This window comes from Salvelinus namaycush, chromosome 1 (genome assembly GCF_016432855.1).
Source record: "Salvelinus namaycush isolate Seneca chromosome 1, SaNama_1.0, whole genome shotgun sequence".
Lineage (NCBI taxonomy): Eukaryota > Metazoa > Chordata > Actinopteri > Salmoniformes > Salmonidae > Salvelinus > Salvelinus namaycush.
The window spans coordinates 27,622,649-27,646,620 of record NC_052307.1 but is presented as its reverse complement, the minus strand read 5'-3'; the positions used below and the strand labels follow the sequence as shown (position 1 = coordinate 27,646,620).

At 43.1% G+C, this 23,972-nt stretch overlaps 1 protein-coding gene across 3 annotated transcripts in view; it reads right to left on the bottom strand.

Moving 5' to 3' along the window:
* LOC120023884 (smoothelin-like) overlaps positions 1-22,466 on the bottom strand; it is an 87,030-nt gene extending 64,564 nt beyond the window's left edge. The window contains exons 1-2 of one of the 3 annotated variants that reach the window (XM_038968018.1): positions 22,148-22,466; positions 21,989-22,053 (exon numbers count right to left, since the gene is read on the bottom strand). In XM_038968018.1, the coding sequence (XP_038823946.1) occupies positions 21,989-22,039 (51 nt within the window). In that variant the 5' untranslated portion in view covers positions 22,040-22,053; positions 22,148-22,466. Of the gene's footprint in view, positions 1-20,855; positions 20,984-21,988 lie in introns of those variants that run through there. The other 2 variants (XM_038968078.1, XM_038968145.1) reach the window with 2 other exon arrangements.
* Positions 22,467-23,972: the final 1,506 nt, after the last annotated feature.

Here is a 23,972-nt window from a genome sequence, read left to right as displayed (position 1 = left end):
TACCTAACCCTAACCTTAAATTAAGACCAAAAAGCACATTTTTGTATTCATGAATTCTTAGGATATATAGTCAATTTTGACTTTGCAGCTGGCCCATGTAGTGGAAATTGCTCCGCTTTGTCTCCAGGACACGATTCATCCCAATCAACCTGCCTGCATTAATGTGAGTGATAGCAGCACAAAGTGAGGGAGGGAGTAGGGAGAGAAAAGGGAGGAGAGGGAGCAGTTCTCTGTCAGGTATGACAGGTAGCAGAGCTCTACTCCAGCATTGACTGCAGAAACCTGTCAACAAACGCACGAGGGATGAACAGCTCCATTTCCTCTGGCAGACAGACTGCACTGGGAGACTTAACACTTTCCTGGACCAGCCCACATGGCCCAGCCACGTCATAATGGTGTACTAACTTACAACCGGAGATCAAACAGACCACCCATGAACAGCCCTGTAATCGTAAAGGAGGAACCAGAGGAGGTACAGTACTCTTCATGGGGAGGGACGGGACGGGAGGGGGTCGCTGGATTCGAGGCCTCTCTGCGGTTTGGTAGAATATAGAGCCAATATAGGCTCGCATGTAATTTGGAGAAATTTGGAGTGTTGAGCTGGCCGAGGAGAAAATGTGTAAGAGGAGTAGAGACAGAGAGGTTAAGAGAAGAGAAAGGATATAAATGACGGGGAGGGAAGGAGAGGTGGGAGGCAAAATACATTAGTAGTTAATGGTGGGATAGGATGACAGAGGGAGAGAGAGGAATGAAGCAAAAAGAGAGAGTCGGTCATGCCTAAAAATGGGCAGACAAGAGTAGGGTGGGAAAGGTTCAGTCATTCCTCACATTCCTGCTGACTCAGGAGGAGAGAGAAATCAGCTACAGACAGGCACTGGGACAGACAGGCAGACCGACAGGCAGACCGACAGACAGGCAGGCAGGCAGACCTACACAGATGACACATGGGCTGGAAGCATGGCCAGAGTAGGAGAGGGTCGAGGGTGCAGAAGGAAGAGGAGTAAATGAAAAACACACTCTCACTTCCACTCTGTTTCTCTCTCACACACTTACACCACAGACAGCTCTCCCTTTCTGCACAATTGAGCTTATTGCTGCATGAATGCCTTAATTTGATTACATGTCCCAATATGCTGCCAAGTTGTTAACCAGGATTTTGTGATCTATTTCTAGTGATTAGAGATGTATTTATACATGTTTCAGATAACAGAGAAAGCGCCTGGAGCCTGAGAGAAAAATGAGAGACAAAAGGTGAGAGGTAGTCTAGCTAGAGCATGAATCAAGCACACCAAGTCCTCCACCACACGCTGCCTGTGTGGGAGGGAGGTCATCAAATACTTCCAAATTACATCAATTTCTGTTGATCAGTTTAAAAAAACAAGTCCAATATGAAGAATGCCATAAAAAACTTTATTAATCCGATGAACAGAGAATGCGATGGACTGCAGATTGACAGTGGTCTGGCTGGCATTACCAGCTGCCCAGATGAATTACCCCAATCCTGCCCAACACAAACAGACAGACAGGGATTAAGATCACAAGGTGATGGTACAAGATGAAACATAATCCACAACTTGTGATCATCAGGACTTTGACCTTTCCCCCATGCCCACAGCACTTTACCAACTAACAGCATCAGGTGGGTTCCAAACAGCCTCCAACTGGCCAGTAAATTGAAAAAGCTTAACCTAACGTCAACGCTGATTGGTCCAGACATGCGGGGGCGAGGATATTACTGTCTGTTGGCAGCAGGCCAATGACTGGGCCGGTACAGGAAGGTTGAGTAATGATAAAGCAAATAAAACACACCTTTCACTTGGGCGTCTGCCAAGAAAAACACAAAATAACTGTTGCAGAACCAGACACGGAAACACACACAGAGTTCTTTGACTTTTGTCCCCTAGAGGTGTATAACCCATATACAGGGAACCCACTGTACTGGAATATGGCAGGAGAGAAGGGAGATTCAAAGAAGGAAAGTATTGAACAGGTCCACAGTTCAGAACCTGCTCCAACGTGCATTTATCAAACTGAACCACTGTTGCTCCCGGATTACCAACCGTCACTTTGGTCAAACCAAACAATACTGATGGAGAAGGCAGCGTTTCCTGAGCCAAGGCCCTATGCTCACAGGACTGAATGTTCTGTAGCCAGTACTGAGCTCTCTGCTGGACCAAGAGCACTCCGCTCTACCGGATTGTTCTGTCCTGAGCACCGTGACACTGGTGGGAAGGAAGGAAGCCAAAATGCTATGTCACAGTTCACGACATCTGGAGGAAATGTGCATGAGTCAAGTACAAGAGATTAGCAATGGGTCACACACAGTAGAAAGCTACAGTAAACATCATTAGAACGTGAGCATGCTGAGTCACAACAGAGAGAGACATGTTATGACACAACCAGTGTCTCAGGAAACTGAACTCTGGCCTTGATGGAGTCTCCTGATTCAGGTGGTTAGGGGTAGGGTTGGGGCACGAAGAGTGATGCGTTAGGAAACAGGACGGAGGAGGGGGGGGGGGGGGGGGGGGGGGTTGCCGCAGACAGGAGAGAAGAGGGTGAGGAAGATGGGCAGGAAGCCAATCATGTGATAGCCAGTGGATTCTACCATGCAGCCTCGAAGTCAGGTTATTGAAGTAGCAAACAAATGACATTTCAACACTTTTCATTTCCTCCATCAAACCTCTGAAGTTATGAGCAAAGCTGGGAACCCTGTTTGAATGGCCCACAGGAAACCTGTCAAATGTCTCTGTAAATATACTGTGGTAAACACGAGGATAAAAAAACAGACAATCCTACTTTTTCATAAGAAACCTCGTTAAGGCACGCAGCCCTCTGTGAGTCAACTTCCTGTAGATTAACAGCACACCAAATAAATAAATCTCCATGGAATTAAAACTCCCAAATTGTCCATAAAGGCATTCAGCTGTAGCTCAATCAATAACGGTCAAATAGAGGCTGATTATGGTGCACCAGAGCCCGCTCATAATGCCCACCAGCTGGGGAAAGGCTCCTGAGGATGCCCAGCACCCAGCCCATGCCAGTCTCTGCCTGCCTGTGGTGAAACACTACAGTAGGGAAAACAAACCAGAGCGTCTACATACCACCACAACGTGTAAGACATAGTCAGGACTGAATGTTCTGTAGTGTTCTACACTTATGTTCAGTGCAGTCTGTGTCTTAACCAAAAGACATATAGCCCTGCTCTGCTCCCTCTCCCTGTAGGCTGACGGCCAGGCAAACAAACCGACAAAGACACAGTGTCTCACTGCTGTGAGTCAGGGCAGAGGAGGACCAGCCACCAGCCTCTCCATGGTACTGAGTGACTCACAATCACACGGCCTGAGCAACGTCATGCTGCTGCTCCACTCCAGTCTCTAGCTACATCACAGCCTACGTCTGGCAGGAATCCCCCTCTCCTCCTCCCACAACGGTCTCAGAGCACAACAGACCCTCAGGCTGTGTCGTTAACCTTTTGACTGACAGCGGGTGTTTGTAAATGAAAAAGTATTTCTCATTTACAGTTCAACTGTTTTTACCTAGATCATTTGACAGGTATATCAAAATGAGTGTTTAGGGTGGGAACCCTGACGGGCAGCCAGCAAGAGCTCAAGTGAATACGGCTGAAAAAAAACATTAAAAACAAATGATGAAAAATGTGTGCGGGTGTTTGTGTGTATGGTGGAGGGGGTGTAATAATTTCCAGCACGGGGGTTAGAGTGCAGCCAAAGCAGCAGATCGGATCATTGCTTTAGAATCCAGTGTTAGCCCAGAATCAGTTTGTCCTTATAAGGTCACAGGACACTCGAAGCGAGTCAGAGCCTGAGCAGATTACCAGCTGCCACTGAGGAAGCCAGCCTGGCACAAGCCAAGAGATAGACAGAAACAAACAAACAAACAAGAGGAGAGAGTGATCGAGACAACAGAGATAAACAACATATATAACTGGAGGGCCTTGGTGTCCTGCTCTCCAACATCATGTTATTACCTTGGCATCCCTCCACTAGCCATCGACGGTCATAAAAGAGAACAAAGTCCATCATAAAAGACAGGTAAAACCTTATGAACCATTCCCTGGTGCCACTAGCAAACAACGCAAGTCATACATACAGTACCACACCCAAAACAAAGGCCTCTAATATGTACCGAAGAATCCAGGGTCAGATTGCACCTCACTATACTGTGCAGCCATTGTCTGGAGAGGGGGAAGACAGAGCAAGAAAGAGAGATGAGATATGAAAGAGGGAGGGAAAACGGATCCTCTTCATGCAGGCCTGTGTTGTCAGGGAAGTTCCACGCAAGCGGGAAATTATCCCACCTCAGAGTTACATGGCAGGACAGTCAGAGGACCAGGCCAGGAGGAACAGTGTCCCTCTTTCCACTCTGTGAGCATGAATAAAGATATGGTAGATATAGGAATGTGTGTGTGTGTGTGTGTGTGTGTGTGTGTGTGTGTGTGTGTGTGTGTGTGTGTGTGTGTGTCAGAGGAGAGTACAGGATATGAAGGAAAGCCCTACGGGAGAGTAATGACGCACTGAGAGAGGATTGGAGACCTCATGCTATTGTGTGATCTGTAATCGAGCCTGATCATGCTGGGTGTGTTAGAGTCCAAAGTACAGTCACACGTTCTGGTAGTGTTGCATGTGCAGGTAGTCAATCATTAGCGAGGCACACCGACATGAGTGTTGACGTGAGGTCAGTGCCCACAGCTGCACTGTAGGTTCAGTCCTACAGCGAGGGCATCTTCAAAGGTCCAATGCAACCCTTTCAATAGAAAGTCTACACCCCCTTGAACTATTTATTGTGTTACAAAGTGGCATTGAAATAGATTACATTGTAATTTATTGCCATTGATCTACACAAAACACTGCATAATGTCAAAGTGAAAAGAAAATTAAAAAAAAATGTTTTTCAAATTAATTACCTAAAATATAGTTGTTGCATTAGTATTCACCTCCTTTGTTTAGGCAAACCCTAAATTAAAGTAGAATTTGGCTTAACAAATCACATAAGTCATATGGACTCACTCAGTGTGAAATAATAGGGATTGTCCCCCATACATGTACATACAACATCTGTAAGGACCCTTAGTCAAGTATTGAATTTCAAGCACAGACCAGGGAGCTTTTCGAAAGCCTCAAAGAGCAGTGATTGGTAGATGGGTAACAATAACAAATCAGACATTGAATACATCTTTAAGCATGGTCAAGTTAATAATGATGCTGTGGATGATGTATTAAACCACCCAGACACATGATGCAGTAGTCTGCTTGAACTGAGCTACAGGACAGAAAGGTATCCGCTTAGGGAAAACTGAGGATGGATCAACAACATTGTAGTGACTTCACAATAATGACAGAGTGAAAAGAAGACTACAAATATACAGAATTTTTTTTCTCCAAAACATGCATAGCAAAACATGCAAGCAACAAGGCGCTAAAGTCATACTGCAAATAAAACATGGCAAAGGAATACACTTTTTGGCCTAAATGCAAAGCCTTATGTTTGGGGCAAATCCAACACATCACTGAGTAACTGTCTCCTTATTTTCAAGCATGGTAGTGGCTGCATCATGGTATGGGTATGCTTGACATCGGCAAAGACTGGGGAGTTTTTCGGGATGAAAGAAATGGATGATGCTAAGCACAGGCAAAATCCTATAGGAAAACCTGCTTTAGTGTGCTTTACACCAGTCACTGGGAGAGGAATTCTCCATTCAGCAGGACAATAACCTACAACACAAAGCCAAATCTACACTAGAGTTGCTTACCAAGAAGACAGTGAATGTTCCTAATTAGCCGAGTTACAGTTTTGACTTAAATCTGCTTGAACATATAGTATATGGCAAGATATGAAAATTGCTGTTCAGCCATGATCCCCAACACCTTGACAGAGCTTGTAGAATTTTGAAAAGAAAATAGGCAAATATTGCACAATACAGGTGTGCTAATCTCTCATGAGACTTACACAAGAAGACTCTGCTGTAAATGCTACCAAAGGTGTTTATAACGTTTTGACTCAGGGAGTTATATATACACAAAAGTATGTGGACACCTCTTCAAATGAGTGGATTTGGCTATTTCAGCCACACCCGTTGCTGACAGGTGTATAAAATCGAGCACACAGTAATGCAATCTCCATAGACAAACATTGGCAGTAGAATGGCCTTACAGAAGAGCTCAGTGACTTTCAACATGGCACCATCATAAGATGCCACCTTTTCAACAAGTCAGTTCATCAAATTTCTGCCCTGCTAGAGCTGCCCCGGTCAACTGTAAGTGTTGTTATTGTGAAGTGGAAACATCTAGGAGCAACAACAGCTCAGTCGCAAAGTGGTAGACCACACAAGCTCACAGAATGGGACTGAAGTGCTGAAGTTTGTAGCACGTAACAAGTCTGTCCTCGGTTGCAACACTCACTATCGAGTTGCAAACTGCCTCAGGAAGCAACGTCTGCACAAGAACTGTTCGTCTGGAGCTTCATGAAATGGGTTTCCATGGCCGAGCAGCCGCACACAAGCCTAAGATCAACATGTGCAATGCCACGCGTCGACTGGAGTGCTGTAAAGCTTGCCACCATTGGACTCTGGAGCAGTGGAAATTCGATCTCTGGAGTGATGAAACACGCTTCACTATCTGGCAGTCCGAAGGACGAATACCTGCCCCAAGGCATAGTGCCAACTGTAAAGTTTGGTGGAGGAGGAATAATGGTCTGGGTCTGTTTTTCATGGGTCGGACTAGGCCCCTTAGTTCCAGTGAAGGGAAATCTTGATGATACAGCGTACAATGACATTATAGACGATTCTGTGCTTCCAAATTTGTGGCAACAGTTTGGGGAAGGCCTTTCTTGTTTCAGCATGACAATGCCCCCATGCACAAAGCGAGGTCCATACAGAAATGGTTTGTCAAGATCGGTGTGGAAAAACTTAACTGGCATGCACAGAGCCCTGACCTCAACCCCATCGAACACCTTTGGGATTAATTGGAATGCCGACTGCTAGCCATGCCTATGTGCCCGCAGCAATGTTCCAAAATCTCATGGAAAGCCTTCCCAAAAGAGTGGAAGCTGTTATAGCAGCAAAGGAGAGACCAACTGCACATTAATGCCCATGATTTTGGAATGAGATGTTCGACAAGCATTTGTCCACACACTTTGTCATGTAGTGTATATTAGTTTATTTTTTAAATGAATATTCTAATTATAGAATTTGTCTTCCACTTTGACATGAGTATTCTGTGTAGATAGTTGACCAAAAAATAGACAATTAAATCCATTTTAATACCACTTTGTAACACAATAAAATGTGAAGAAATCCAAGGGGGTATAGACTTTCTAAATACTGTATGTCCAATGAAAACATGGTTCACGTGATCTGGACCAACTCTCTAAAAAGGATGGCTCCTTTCACCAGCCTCCTCTGGTGTACAGGCAAACTAAGAGAGTTCAAGGATACATGGTTCTATTCCATGCCATATCCTCATCCCTACAACGCTCAGACATTTTCACATTCACTGTCCTCTCCCTCAGTCTTCTGCACCTCCCTCCTTGATTTCAACCATCTCTTTGTTTTTAACATAAAATCTTGATATCTCATGTTCATTTTCCTCCCTCAAATATCAAACTAGCATTCATTGTCCAGTCCAATGTCCGCTATATATCATTATCCAATCCAAGTAAAGACATTTCAGACCTGCCTAGTTTGTCTTCGATATCTATTCATCTTCACTGGCGTCAATCTTCTGCCTCCCACTCAAAATCACCACGTTCTCGGTTTCCATTTGCTTTGTTGATATCGTTTTCTTCTGACCATTATCTCCATACCTGATCTTAAACGTATTGTGCAGCACATGAGATGGGAGTTCACGACGACGTGATCTTAAACGTATTGCCAAGTTCACAACTACACGCAGCTTAGAGCAACGTATTAATGTTGTCATCATGGCTTTACATTAGAGGAGTGAACAGGCACAAAAGAAAGGGAGAGGACCCCTCATCTTTGTAAAGAACGTCATTGTACACCATGTCACATTAGCTTTCTAAGCTGGCCTGGTTCTTAACTCTTGCTGACGTTGTCCACTCTAAAGTCCCAGAGCACGGCAACTTGGACCAACTGGAGCATGATGGGTTGCTCTGCATGAATGACTTGTTTGTCGTAATCACGGAGGCAACAGAGGGAAGCACCATGGGATGGAACACAGTGATTGTAGCACACTGGAAGGTTCTAGAACTGGAACATGGTGATCAGCTGGATCCATAAACCCAGTGAGACCAGCCTCCTCCTCTCCTCCACCGCAACATGGATCGGAGCAGAGAGTGGCAGGCAGACAGAAAAAAAAACACAATCTACAAATCAGCTGTGTTTATTTAGGGAGCGCCACCATTTTAAACACTGTAACAAGGAAAGGAAAATATCAACATCCGCTCGAGGACATCTTTGGTGGATCTCAGGAAATGCCTCTATCCTGAGGGATTCCAGACAGGAAGGCTAAAACCACAGTTATGTGCTTTCACTCTCTCCCTGTCTGTAAATACCTAGCCTGTCTGTCCGGTTTGTTTTTAGTTTTGACGATGGCTTCTTTTGCAAAAGTTTTTTCATGTTAATAAGTTATGCTTGACATTGGTTATGACAAGTGAGGGTAGAGACCATGACATCACTATGTGTGTGGTGTGTCACAAGGGGTCTGCAAATCCCCATCTTACACCTGGAGATGATCTTTACAGGCCTGTCTGATATACAGCTCCTGGTGGAAGAGAGGAGAGCTGCTAAGGAGCTATAGCCAAAGATGATCCTAGAAGTGATGAAAAGAGACAAGATATTGTAATAGAGGACAGGGGAGAGTTCTGCATCCATCATCATTTCCCCCCACAAATGCAATAAGTTTCCAGGCTGGCTGGGCATGGAGTGTCAGGGCTGTCATGGCCAGGCTGAAGGGAGAGGGCAGCTGGGGGACCAGCAGTCACTGACAACGGCTGGCTGAGGGTTGTCACACAGGACTCTAAATATCTGTTGAATGTCCCCACTGGGATCACAACACCTGCTCCATGAATCTGACGCAGGTATTTGCCAGAGGAAGCAGAAGACAGACATTTTTTCCAAACTCAACACCCCCAAAGCATGAAGTCAGACTGGGAACACTGGGCCAAACCAGGTCCCTATCCATCCGTCTAGGAGAAGAAAATCCCTTATCCAGAGCTTTCCGTTTGACTGGGTGTTGCTGCAGACAAGCAGGGAGCAGCCCCCAAAGCCCTGCCTGCTGCTTCACTTTATAGAGCCATACCAGACCAGGGCTGAGCCCTGACAGTGGAATATCTCTAAGATCTAGTGCTAACTAACCTATCAATTAGGATTTAAGAGCTTGTCTGACACCCCTCTCTCAAGAGGGATTATACATATGTTTTATTATTACATGCCGTTATGCATTGGCCACTTACAGATGTGGTTCAGGTTAAGAGTCTTGCAGAAGAGACCAGCTGTGTAGAGGTCTCTCTTGCTTTTCAACCTGCAGCTTTCTGGATGTCCTCCCTTTAGTCTGTCAACACTGCACCGAACTGCAGCAAGCATAGTCAGACTGGGAGGCACACATACACACAGATATCCAGAGTACCGAGAGACAGGTAGTGAAAGGGACCAAAGCCTCAATTTATCGCTCAAGCCTGGTCCTTTCCTGTTACCTCTCCAGGAACTGCAGGACAAATGGGTAACAGAACTTATTCTGTTGCCAATATACAAAGAACTTCATGTACACTTATGGTTTTCAAGGAGTCACGATTTACAAATATAATATATTTGACTGAATATCATGGTATTTTGTTTCAATTAATACATAATAGTCTACAGCACATAGTATATTTAATAAATGAAACTAAACATCCATACTATATTTACTCAAAGCGATTGTTCTTGTATCAAAAACATTGTGCAAAACAATGGACTAAAAATAACCCTTACTATAAATATAGCCCATCTCAAAGTTCATTGCATTTTTTCTCACCACTTCTGAGCCAAAAATACTATTTTAAGCACTTGTCAGAGACAGAAATGTCCCATCTTAACAAATAAATATGCTCTGCCTTATCTCGCTGGCTCTGGTTCCAGTGTGTTCTAACGTTATAGTCAGAGCGTATGTACGACACCACCACCACACTGCTGTCAGTCAATGACGTGATACACTGTTGTCAGTTAAGTAGTGGGACAAAGCATTGTGGCTGTCACACACAAGTCCAATGACAACACAGTCATTGGGCATTGTCTGATGTAAGACAGTGGTCACTAGGTAGAGAATAATAATAGAGGCGCTGTGTCCAACATAAAGTGACTAGTAACGCCTGAGAATGACAACAGGTCCAGTGGAGAATCACGTCTGCCGTCTGAACTCTGCTCACATCATTTACAGCTTTGCTCACTCTGGGTGAGGAAAACACCAGCCATAAAACGTTCTAAACAGCCATAGAGGTCAAAGGTAATTTCAGCTACTAATCAGCAGTTTACTGGGTTGGTGTAAACTAAGACTCGATGGTTTCTGCTCGGACACTACCTGGAATCCTATCCGCGCACGCGTGCGTGTCAGCCTGGAGCTGTGAGAGTATCTGTAAGGCATGCAGCAGCTTGAATCCGGAGCCTACTTGGACAACACGTGAGTATTAACTACACCATCTTCCCTCAGCCTCTTACAGCCCCTCAGAAGGGAAACCAGGGCAGGGCTGGTTTTCTTGATGCCTCAAAGGTTGGCTTCAGTCAAAAATGAATTTCTATCCTTCCAATGCCAGTGTGCTGTAACCAAAATCTTGGCCTCTGGATGTAACAGACTTACTGCGAAAGACAAACATGAAAACAGAATACCCACTTTTATCTAAAACATATATAAATAAAGACTGACTTTATAATTCTGTGTAATTCTTCCAATTTTCTCTGATGATGGAGCTGGCATTTCCCGAGCAGGCCTCTTGGGACCTGAGGACATGGGACTGGTGTGTGAGTCTCCAAAACAAACCCATTCCTTCTCTCCACTCTTTACCTCCCAAGCCCCTGTCAACACAGAGAAAGGCCCAGAGAGCCATAAACCTCCAGCCCAGGGGTCCCATATATCGCCGGACCTGAACCACACAGTGTAATTACTCTATTTTTAACATGTGAATCTCTCGCTGGAGAGAAATGGTGGGTCACAGAGCCTGCAAGCCCAGTCACAAATCACCATGCAGGACATCCTACACGGCTGATCAGCCCACATGGCGCCTGGGACAGAGAGACCTCATATCAATCATGTCTATCAGAGGGGTGGGGTTAAATGAGGAAGACACATTTCAGATGAATGCATTCAGTTGTACAACTGACTAGGTATCCTCCTTCCCTTTATCCAGTGACGAAAAATGCATCACGGTCACAAAACACAATACAGATTAATACGCTTTTCACGCCACTGAGCAAAACAGAACCGAGCTGCACTGGACTGGCCTGGTTAGGCGTCTCCCATAGTTGCTGGATTTATGCTGGCAAGGACAATGTGAAAAGAAAATCTAATAGCCCTGTATTGTAAATCTGGCACTAGAGACACAGAAAGTGCCATCTTAACACCAACATCAGTTCAAAGGGAAAGTTGAGCTCAATGCCCAAGCTTGTACACTATCTTCAGCTAATTATCCGAACTAAGTGGTCAGATGATCACCTGCACACAGGCTAGAGCACAGAAGGAAGGAGGGAGAGAGTAACCGCTGTAGGGTCAAAGCATCGCAGAGAGGGTGGGAAGGCTGCTTGACGCCAGGGATCTGTCAGACTGTCAATCTCATGTGAGTGAGCAGGTGCGCCCTGCCTCCTGTGCTGGTGTGACAAAGCAGCCCCTGGCAAGAGGGAGGGGATCACAGCACTGATAGTACCCTTGTCTAAAACACCTGTGGGCTGGCCCATCCTACAGGTCTGTCACATTGGCTCACAGCTTAGAGCATAATGACTAATAATAATCATACACAGCTAGCTAGTAACCAGCTTAACTGAAAAACTGGGTCACTGTTTATTTAATATCATGGGTTATTATATTCCCAGCCGCGTGGAAAGGTTCAAATGAAAAGTTGTCATCAGAAACATCTTTGTTTTGATACGATCAAACGCAACTTCAAATTGCAGCTTATGCAAATTAACATAGAAATGGGTGTTATAGATCTATCATTCTCTTTTGGGTGGCAGGTAGCTCAGTGGTTAGAGTGTTGGTCCAGTAACCGAAAGGTTGCTGGATCGAATCCACGAGCTGACAAGGTAAAACTCTGTCGTTCTGCCCGTGAACAAGGCAGTTAACCCACCGTTCCCTGGTAGGTCATCATTGTAAATAAGAATTTGATCTTAACTGACTTGCCTAGTTAAATAAAGGTTACATTTAAAAAAGCAAGTCTAAGAAGCAGTTGATCTGTTTTATATCCACTATGTCTATGCTTCCCTTTCTTAAGTTTAGTTTTTGTGTTTGTACACCAGCTTCAAACAGCTCAAATTGCAATATTTTGGATTATGGAAAATATGATATGACAATGATTCTCTACACTATATTTGCTTGTTTTGGTCACAGAAAACTGAAATTATGTGAACTATTCACATTTTTGCAACTAGGAAATGGCGGAGCAATTTTTGCATAGTGCATCTTTAAGTTTATCAAGGTCCTGACTTTAGCATTAGCTATCCTGCTACAGAGCTTTTTGGTGCCGGGATGTGCATATCACTCGAAAGTGACACTTGCTTGTAATCAAAAAATGGCTCTATGGGGACTATTGGCGGGAAAAAAACATGTCTGTTTCCCAATTTTCTTAAACAGCTTCCTTTTTTCTTTCCTTTGGGGCAGCTAATTATGAAAGATATAGCAATAACAAGTTTAGCATTTCCCCCCTGCTGCTTTCATAAATATTTCAGATCAGCACAAACACTCAGGTCACAAATGAAAAATCGCAAGGAAACCATGTTCATTTATGAGTATTAGGGGACATGTTTTCAAAGGAATCTTGACCCTAGCAATTGTCACTGCTCTGTGACCATGGCCTTCTTTTCTGCATTTCACACTAGACAGATGTAGTTAAGCTCTCGGAACCAGCCTCCAGTAGTTTGGTGTCAAAAAGCCAGAGAGGACACCAACTGATTGTGTGTGTGTTCAAGGAGCTGAGTCCAACTGAAAAGTGTATTCCTGGTTGCTGTGGAGGGGAACAAATGAGCACTATACCAGCAGGCAGGCAGCTGGCAGTGAACTGAATGCAAGAGTATTCATGAGATAAGTACCGTTAGTGTGTGTGTGTGTGTGTGTGTGTGAGGTTATTCCAAATGTGTTTTTGTATCAACCACACCCCGCACTCCACAGTGCCTGTTGTAAATATAGGCCAATCACAGTTCTACCGTTAAATTCTTGTCAATGGATTTTTTTACCATCTTCCTGAGTAGCAACATGTTACAAATCCTATGTTCACAAACTGCTACCCTGCTGCTGGAGTCTTTTTAAAAACAGACCTTTGGATGCTGTGGGCCATCTTTTATTGGGAGAGAAAATAATTCAGCTGAAGAAAAAAAAAAAAAAAAAACATTTGGCGCCATTCATCCTTCTCTCCAGCAGCAGGGCCAAATCAGATCAGACCTCCATATAAACAACTCAACTGGAGCAATAAGCCCCAGACAGCCTTTTGTTTCCTTTGGAGATGATTCTTCCATGGAAAAAAGTGACACTTAAAACATCAAGCGTCTTTGTAGAGCTCAGGGGGGTCTGGGAGCTCTGCGACCCTTGTTTGTGGTCACAACCAAGATGGAGGGAGGGGGGTGGGGGGGCAGGCACCAGTGAAGGCCTAACTCAGCCCCATACATACTGCACTGGGGTCTATTATGATTATAATGGCCATTATCTGCCTAAATACACCAAATGTATCTACTACACTGAACAAAAACAAATGCAACATGCAACAATTTCAAATATTTTACTGAGTTAAAGTTCATATAATGAAATCATTCAAATTGAAATAAATTCACTAGGAATACAGATCTGTCACCAACAGATGCATACCTTAAAGAAAGGTATCACCATTTGCCTCATGCAACGCGACATCTCCTTCGCATAGAGTTGGTCAGGCTGTTGATTGTGGCCTGTGGAATATTGTCCCACTCCTCTTCAATGTCTGTGGAAAGTTGCTGGATATTGGTGGGAACTGGAACGTACTGGCGCACACGTCATTCTAGAGCATCCCAAACATGCTCAATGGGTGACATGTCTGGTGAGTATGCAGGCCATCGAAGAACTGGGACATTTTCAGCTTCCAGGAATTGTGTACAGATCCTTGCGACATGGGGCCGTGCATTATCATGCTGGAACATGAGGTGATGACAGTGGATGAATGGCATAACAATGGGCCTCAGGATCTCATCACGGTATCTCTGTGCATTCAAATTGCCATCGATAAAATGCAATTGTGTTCGTTGTCCGTAGCTTATGCCTGCCCATTCCATAACACCAAAGCCACCATGGGACACTCTGTTCACAACGTTGACATCGGAAAACTGCTCGCCCACACGACGCCATACACGCTGTCTGCCATCTGTCCGGTACAGTTGTAACCAGGATTCATCCATGAAGAGCACACTTCAGCATGCCAGTGGCCATCGGAGGTTAGCATTTGCCCACTGAAGTTGGTTACGACACAGAACTGCAGTCAGGTCAAGACCCTGGTGAGTACGACGAGCACGCAGATGAGCTTCCCTTAGACGGTTTATGACAGTTTGTGCCAAAATTCTTCTGTTGTGCAAGCCCACAGTTTTATCAACTGTCCAGGTGGCTGGTCTCAGATGTTCCAGCAGGTGAAGAAGCCGGATGTGGAGGTCCTGGGCTGGCGTGGTTACACGTGGGGCCGGGTTGAACGTACTGCCAAATTTTCTAAAACAATGTTGGAGGCAGCTTATGGTTGATAAATTAACATTACATTATATGGCAAAAGCTCTGGTGCACATTCCTGAAGTCAGCATGCCAATTCCACACTCCCTCAAAACTTGAGACATCTGTGAGATTGTGCTGTGTGACAAAACTGCACATTTTAGTGGCCTTTTATTGTCCCCAGCACAAGGTGCACCTGCGTAATGATCATTCTGTTTAATCAGCTTGTTGATATGCCACACCTGTCAGGTGGATGGGTTATCTTGGCAAAGGAGAAATTCTCACTAACAAACTTGTGCACATTTGAGAGAAATTAACTTTTTGTGCGTATGGAACATTTGTGGGATATTTTATTTCAGCTCATGAAACATGGGACCAGCACTTTACCTGTTGCGTTTAAATTTTTGTTCAGTCGATATTGTATATTCCTTAGGGTATATTTTCCTTCACTGTCAGTCTACTTTTGTTCTACTGGCTCATGGGTTTACATTTGTATAGAAAGGTTCCTCCAATTCCTCCTCTGCTGTGGTTTGATCAACATTTTGTAAACCTCCAATCTTCTTCCCATCCTGGAAAATACATACACCTTTCATTTGGGAAATATAATCAGTCAAGAACAAAGGCGCGGGAAGTGTGGAAGTGCGAAGAGGAAAAACGATTAAAGCTACAGATGTGCATATTCCCGTGCCTAACTATTCCATATATAGTCCATACTGAATTCAGATCATTTTCAAGCTGAGGACATTAAAGAAAGTCATGAGAGGGAATATTACGTTAGTACTGTTTACACTCTGTCAGATTCCTGCCTGTGGTAAAAGTTTGCCCTCTCGAGATTTACGAGGATAAAGTAACACTGTCCCTGCCCAGGCAATACCTCCCATCTGATATTTCTGAAGGGGATTCATGAGTCATGGTATTCAGGAAAATATATCAAATAAGCCTCAGCAGGTCAACAAATCATCACACCCCTATCCGCCTCTGCACAAACAGCTTGCATTCCTCTACCAAAATGAGCAATTTTAACAGTGCAAATCATAACGTTATTTTAAGATGGCCTTTTTGCTTTTTCGTGTAGACAGACTGTGTTTGTATCGGAACACCAATTCTTGGGAAAGTGGCCTATAATGATAACAACCCTGAGCATTATTTCTTGCCACAAAAGGAGAACTTGAGTCCCATCTGATAGCTGGCCAGCTAATCAAACTGACCTCAGCTAGCCCAGATGTTAAGTGTTTTACCAGCACAGCAGCATAGAACAGCACTAGACAAGGCAGGGATTCTCTCTTTTTCAGCAGTATCAGATGTCACTGGGGGATTATTACCTGTGACTTAAATACTGATATGACTGATGTAATATTGTGTTCCTCAAATACATGCTGGAAATAGAGCAGTTATACCTTCCTCATTCCAAGGTGTAATGGTCCTCAACAACCCTTGAGTGTGGAAGTGTAGAAGTGTGTACAGTAGTTGGTTTTATGGTTGTATGTGTGTGGTTGTATGTGTGTGGGAGATACAGAGAGTAAGAGTGTCTGATAAGGCCCAGGTGCCTAATACATCTCCAATGATCACACACAGACAGGTGTTATGAGGCATAAGACACTAATGTTACGGCAGTTTTCTTAAAGGCCCAATGCAGCGATTTTTATATCAATATCACATATTTTCTGGGAAACAATGAAGTACTTTACTGTAACAGATTTCCATTAAAAAAAAATTGGCAAAAATGGCTTTTTAGCAAAACACTTTTTCAAGCAAGACATTTGCAAGGAATGTCAGGGTGGTTTGAGTGGGGAGGGGAAAGCTGAAAACTATTGGGAGAGAGGTTTGGAACTCTTTCTTATTGGTCTATTAACCAATTTATCACATGGTGATGTCACCATGAAAAGCCGGAACTCTCCCCCATGCAAACCTGCTGATACAATCTGTGTAGATTGTATTTTTAACCAGCAATTATCAGCAAATAACACACTTTGACAGTTGGTGTCATCAGCTGTTGTACAATATCATATGAAACACAGGAAAACTGAATGCTGACTGCTCTGGGCCTTTAAGTAAACACCATTAAGCCCCGTCTCTGGGTGTCCTGTCCATCAGCATTTCTGTCTGGAAGCTTTTATGACTAAGCCTGTTGAGCAACATTGTCTGTCATGTCACCTCCACCGCAACTGGGATTTTTAAAAAGGTACTGTCTGTTAGTGTTCAGCAAGGCAATACCAATCTGGCTAAAATACTTCTAAATGGGTGTCTAGACTCCAGAACCAGTAGCTCAAACTGCTACAAATACATGCATCCTAAGGGGTCAAGGGGTGCATTGAGGAATGTGTGTGCTCAACATCGATTTGTGGTGGTAAATCAGGGGTGTCAAGCTAATTTCACAGAGGGCCGAGTGTCTGCGGGTTAAACAACCCGGGGAGGGGAGTTCCTTACTAATTAATAACCTTAATTCAATCAATCAATCAAGTACAAGGGTGGAGCGAAAACCTGCAAACGCTCGCCCCTCCGTGGAATGAGTTTGACATGCGAGGTAAATAGACAGCTACAAAAAAATATGACAATTCTTGGTAAATAGTATGGTCTGCAGCTTATCATGAGGTATTCTAACTTAGGCGAGCAAAAACTCAAGACTTCCTTAACATTAGATTGCGTACCAGCTGTTAACAAAAAGATACACCGCTCCCAGAGGGTTCTGTCCGGTCTAGACAAGGCATGAAAAAAAAAAAACAGGGATGTATATTATCCATGTCCTTGTTCAGCCACAACTCAGAAAAACAGAATATTACAGTTCTTCAGGACCTGTTGACAGGATAGTCTCAAGCAGAGCTCGTCCAGTTAGTCCTCTAATGATTGTACGTTCGCCAATAGAACAGTGGGTAGAGGCAGTTTATTTGCTCGCCAACATAGTCACATCACGATGCCGGCTCATTTGCATCTCTTGCGCCGTTGTTTCCTCTTTAGAGTCTTGGGTATTAGGGCCTGGTCCGGAATAAGCAGAACGTCCAGAGCTGACGACTCGTAGAAATTGTCATCCAAATCGAGGTTAGTGATCACTGTTCTGATGTCCAGAAGCTGTTTATGGTCATAGGAAATGATGGCGGAGACATTATGTTCAAAAAAAAGTAAGGCTCAGCGTAAATTCTTATTTTTTAAATAGAATAAAACGGCTGCTATCCACAGCAGCGCCATCTTATACTAGCTAGCCTGCAACGTAACTTCCTGGAGTAGCTAAAACTGCGCATGTTATGTTTCAATTGTCACGTGCACAGTGAAATGTCTTTCTTGCCTGCTATTTCTCAACACTGTAATTTATAGTACTATAAAAAATAAAATAAGTAAAGAAGAACAAAAACACAAGAAATATAAATAAGAACATGAGAATGTAAGCTAGCTATATACAGGGACAATGCCAATACCATATTTACAATGTGCCGGGATACTGGAGTGGTAGGGTTAAATATGTATGGTCAGAGCAAAAAACAGAGGGTCAATGCAGACCGTGAGTGTAGCCATTTTGTTAGCTTTTTAGCAGTCTTGTGGCTTGGGGATAGAAAGCTGTTCAGGATCCTCTTGGTATCAGGCGGCTCCGGTACCGCTTGCGGAGCAGAGAGAACAGTCTATGGGATTGGGTGGCTGGAGTCAATGAGACGCCATCTAAACCGACTTCATTTGGTTTCAATGCGCTATTGAGTCTTCACATAGCAATAATTGGTGTCACGTGATTGATGGCATTGTCCATTCATATATACTAGGGGTATTCAACTCTTACCCTACGAGGTCCAGATCCTACTGGTTTTCTATTCTACCTGTTAATTAAATTGCACCCACCTGGTGTCCCAAGTCTAAATCAGTCCCTGATTAGAGTGGAACTGGCTTCGAGGTCCAGGGTTGAGTTCGAGGGATACAGTTGAAGTCAGAAGTTTACATACACTTAGGTTGGAGTCATTAAAACTCATTTTTCAACCCCTCGACAAATTTCTTGTGAACAAACTATAGTTTTGGCAAGTTGGTTAGGACATCTACTTTGTGCATGACACAAGTAACTTTTCCAACAATTGTTTACAGATTATTTAACTTATAATTCACTGTATCACAATTCCAGTGAGTCAGAAGTTTATGTACCACTAAGTTGACTGTGCCTTTAAACAGCTGGAAAATTCCAGAAAACTTTGTCATGGCTTTAGAAGTTGCAGTTAGGCTAATTGCCATCATTGTAGTCAATTGGAGGGGTACCTGTGGATGTATTTCAAGGCCTACCTTCCTACTCAGTGCCTCTTTGCTTGACATCATGGGAAAATAAAAATCAGCCAAGACCTCAGGAAAAACAATTGTAGACCTCCACAAGTCTGGTTCATCCTTGGGAGCAATTTCCAAACGCCTGAAGGTACCACGTTCATCTGTATAAACAATAGTACCCAAGTATAAACACCATGGGACCACGCAGCCATCATACCACTCAGGAAGGAGACTCGTTCTGTCTCCTAGAGATGAACGTACTTTGGTGCGAAAAGTGCAAATCAATCCCAGAACAACAGCAAAGGACCTTGTGAAAATGCTGGAGGAAACAGGTACAAAAGTATCTATATCCACAGTAAAACGAGTCCTATATCGACATAACCTGAAAGGCCACTCAGCAAGGAAGAAGCCACTGCTCCAAAACTGTCATAAAAAAGCCAGACTACGGTTTGCAACTGCAGATGGGGACACAGACCTTACTTTTTGGAGAAATGTCCTCTGGTCTGATGAAACAAAAATAGAACTGTTTGGCCATAATGACCATTGTTATGTTTGGAGGAAACAGGGGGAGGCTTGCAAGCCGAAGTATACCATCCCAACCGTGAAGCACAGAGGTGGCAGCATCATGTGGGGGTGCTTTGCTGCAGGAGGGACTGGTGCACTTCACAAAATAGATGGCGTCATGAGGAAGTAAAATTATGTGGATATATTGAAGCAACATCAAGACATCAGTTAGGAAGTTAAAGCTTGGTCTCAAATGGGTCTTCCAAATGGACAATGAACAAGCATACTTCCAAAGTTGTGGCAAAATGGCTTAAGGACAACAAAGTCAAGGTATTGGAGTGGCCATCACAAAGCCCTGACCTCAATCCTATAAAAAGAATTGTGGGCAGAACTGAAAAAGCGTGTGCAAGCAAGGAGGCCTACAAACCTGACTCAGTTACACCAGCTCTGTCAGGAGGAATGGGACAAAATTCACCCAACTTATTGTGGGAAGCTTGTGGAAGGCTACCCGAAACATTTGACCCAAGTTAAACAATTTAAAGGCAATGCTACCAAATACTAACTGAGTGTATGTAAACCTCTGACCCACTGGGAATGTGATGAAAGAAATAAAAGCTGAAACAAATAATTCTCTCTACTATTATTCTGACATTTCACATTATTAAAATAAAGTGGTGATCCTAACTGACCTAAAACAGGCAATTTTCACTAGGATTAAATGTCAGGAATTGTGAAACTGAGTTTAAATGTATTTGGCTAAGGTGTATGTAAAATTCAAACTTCAACTGTATATAGTCATTGGTGCACACTCCATAGGTAAAGCAGTACAGTCCAATATGAATGTTCAATACATATAATAGGCTGACTGGTTAGCGTGGTGTCAAAGTCCTGCAATAAGAGCTACGACGCTAATACTTGTGTACACTCTTCAGAGTTGTTCTGTGGGTGTCACCGAGTAAGCTGAAACCTATGGAGTGTGAGTCAATGAAACGGAGTAAGGCTGTACAGTGCATAGACGGTGCCTTCAGCAAGTATTCATACCCCTTGACTTATTCCACATTTTGTTGTGTTACAGCGTGAATTCAAAATGGATTAAATATAATTTATCACCCAGCTACACACAATACTCCATAACGAAAGTGAAAACTTGTTTTTAGACATTTTTGTAAATGTATTGCAAATTAAATATACAAATCTCATTTACATAAGTATTCACACCCCTGAGGCAATACATGTTAGACTCACCTTTAGTAGTGATTACAGGTGGAAGTCTTTCTGGCTAAGTCTGTAAGAGCTTTGCACACCTGGATTGTACAATATTTGCACATTATTCTTTTAAAAATGATTCACGCTCTGTCGAGTTGGATGTTGATCATTGCTAGGCAGCCATTTTCAAGTATTGCTGTTGATTGTCAAGACGATTTAAGTCAAAACTGTAACTAGGCCACTCAGAAACTCCAGCCTTGTGTTTTAGGTTCTTCTCCTGCTACTCTGTTTTAAAGTCACCATTGGCTACATGGTGAAATCCCTGAGTGGTTTCCTTACTCTGGGAAGGACGCATGTATCTTTGTAGTGACTGGGTGTATTGTTAACTTCCCCTTGCTCAAAGTGATATTCAAAATCTTTTTTTTACCAATAGGTGCCCTTCTTTGCGAGGCAATGTAAAACCTCCCTTTTCTTTGTGGATTAATCTGTGTTTAAAATGCACTGCTTGACTGAGGGACCTTACAATTTACTGTATTTGTGTGGTACATAGATGAGGTAGTTATTCAAAAATCATGTTAAAACACCATTATTGCACACAGTGAGTCCATGCAACTTGTGACTTAACTAATAAAAATGTTTTCATAAATGCATTTTCATCGTATGGGGGTAGTGTGTGTAGGCCAGTGGCACAAAATCTAAATGTAATCCATTTTAAATTCAGCCTGTAACAACAAAATGTGGAAAAAGTAAACGGGTGTGAATGCTTTCTGACACTGTAATTATTCCCCCAATACAATTATGCAGTCTAATACATCCACAGTGTGATTTCAAAGTTCTGTTTATTGTAAAATGAATTGGATTCCATTTTAAATTATGTAACATTCCAATTTATAATTCTAGTCCAAATACGGCATGATTACACTATTTGTATCCGTTTGCATCATTTAATGCGTGACTTTTATTTTGAAGGCAAATCGCAGATTCCACTATTGTGGCTAATCATTGTGGCTCCCTTTTCATAGGTACTGGGGGAGAACCTGAGATTCCATGCCCAATTATACTCAGGTGTGTAAAAAAGAAAACGTTCATATTAGCCTCTAGTAAAGTGTTATTATATGAGCCGAGGTAGACACAAGATAAATAAAGCAGTTTGTATTTCACACCATACTCACCAGATTCCGAAGCGACGGTTCATCCAAAGTTGAATATCTTTCAGCAGACATTTTCAGTCTTTAGGCTACAATGACAGGTGAAAGGTAAAAAGCTCAAACTCAACGACGAACAAAAAGCAGGCTTTTGTTTTGGAAACGTCCTTCAAACAAATAACTGACCTATCAATGTAATAACGTAGACCAGTAGCATAGAAATGCTGGAAACAGTTATATCCCAAAAGAAGATCCAAGTCCGAATTGATGCTCCACTTGCTCGAATCGGAGTTTCTTCAAAGCAACTTTACAAATAATTTATGAGAGTCTGAACACAATGAAAATCCCTGCCTCAAAATAACTTTTGGATTATGTCAATAAAAAACGATTGGAGTGATTTAGAGATGGAAAACATATTTAAAAACCTCAACTCTATCTGGCTTCCTTCACTTTTCTCTCACTCCTAACATTTTTAGAATAAGCGAACCAGAGTTTGAGGAGTTTGAATACGGAATCCCACTAGATTTGATGTCTGCCCCGCCCCTGAAAGACTCATCGACCAATTGAATAACTTATTCAAAACCGCGGCCCTTCGTGGGTACTCAAGATGTATTTATTACAATCAGTAAGTAAAACGTAATTACGTTCTGAAAAAAACAACTAGGCCTAGAGGACAAAAATATTTAGATAAACAGTATCATTATGTTTCCTTTATTAGATACAATGTATTTAATAAATATTATCTAATAATTTTGAAATCCAATATGTACTAGATATGGTCAATAAAGTAGGCTATAATATATTTGGCTTGGAAAATATTGTTTCGCCTAAACGTGATGGAATCGTTGGCTAGATATCATGTGAACCTCATGAACCTCTTTCGTAAACATTCAGGTGCTGAATGGCAGAAATAGATGAGTAGACTCTGCCCACCAGTGAACAATATGTGAACTACCAGCAGGCAACGCTTAACTTTTGACTTACACTGAACAAAAATATAAACACAATATGTAAAGTGTTGGTCCCATGTTTCATGAGATGAAATAAAATATCCTAGAAATGATCCATATGCACTAAAAGCTTATTTCTCAAATTTTTCACAAATATTTACATCCCTGTTAGTGAGCATTTCTTTGCCAAAATAATCCATCCACTTGACAGGTGTGGCATATCAAGAAGCTGATTAAACAGCACAATGCCTCAGATGTCTAAAGTTGAGGGAGCGTGCAATTGGCTTGCTGACTGTGGAAATGTTCACCAGAGCTGTTGCCTGAGAATAGAATGTTCATTTATCTACCATATGCCGCCTCCGTCATTTTAGGGAATTTAGCACTACGTCCAACCGGCCTCACAACCGCAGACCATGTGTCTGGCATCGTGTGAAAGGGGGATACCTAGTCAGTTGTACAACAATGCCTTCAACTGAAATGTGTCTTCCGCATTTAACCCAACCTCTCAATCAGAGGTGCGGGGAGCTGCCTTAATCGACATCCACATCTTCGGCGCCCGGGGAACAGTGGATTGACTGCCTTGCTCAGGGGCAGAACGACAGCTTTTTGGTTACTGGCCTAACGCTCTAACCACTAGGCTACTGTGCCCCATCGTGTAGGTGGGGTTATGGTATTAGCAGGCATAAGCTACGGACAACAAACACAATTGCATTTTATCAATGTCAATTTGAATGCAGAGATACCGTGACGAGATCCTGAGGCCCATTGTCGTGCCATTCATCTGCCATCACCTCATGTTTCATCGTGATGCATGGCCCCATGTCACAAGGATCTGTACACAATTCCACTTCTTCCATGGCCTGCATACTCACCAGACATGTCACCCATAGAGTATGTTTGGGATGCTCTGGATCGACAGCGTTTTCCAGTTCCCACCAATTTCCAGCAACTTCGCACAGCCATTGAAGAGTGGGACAACATTCCACAGGCCACAATCAACAGCCTGATCAACACTACGCGAAGCAGATGTACTGCATGAGGCAAATGGTGGTCACACCAGA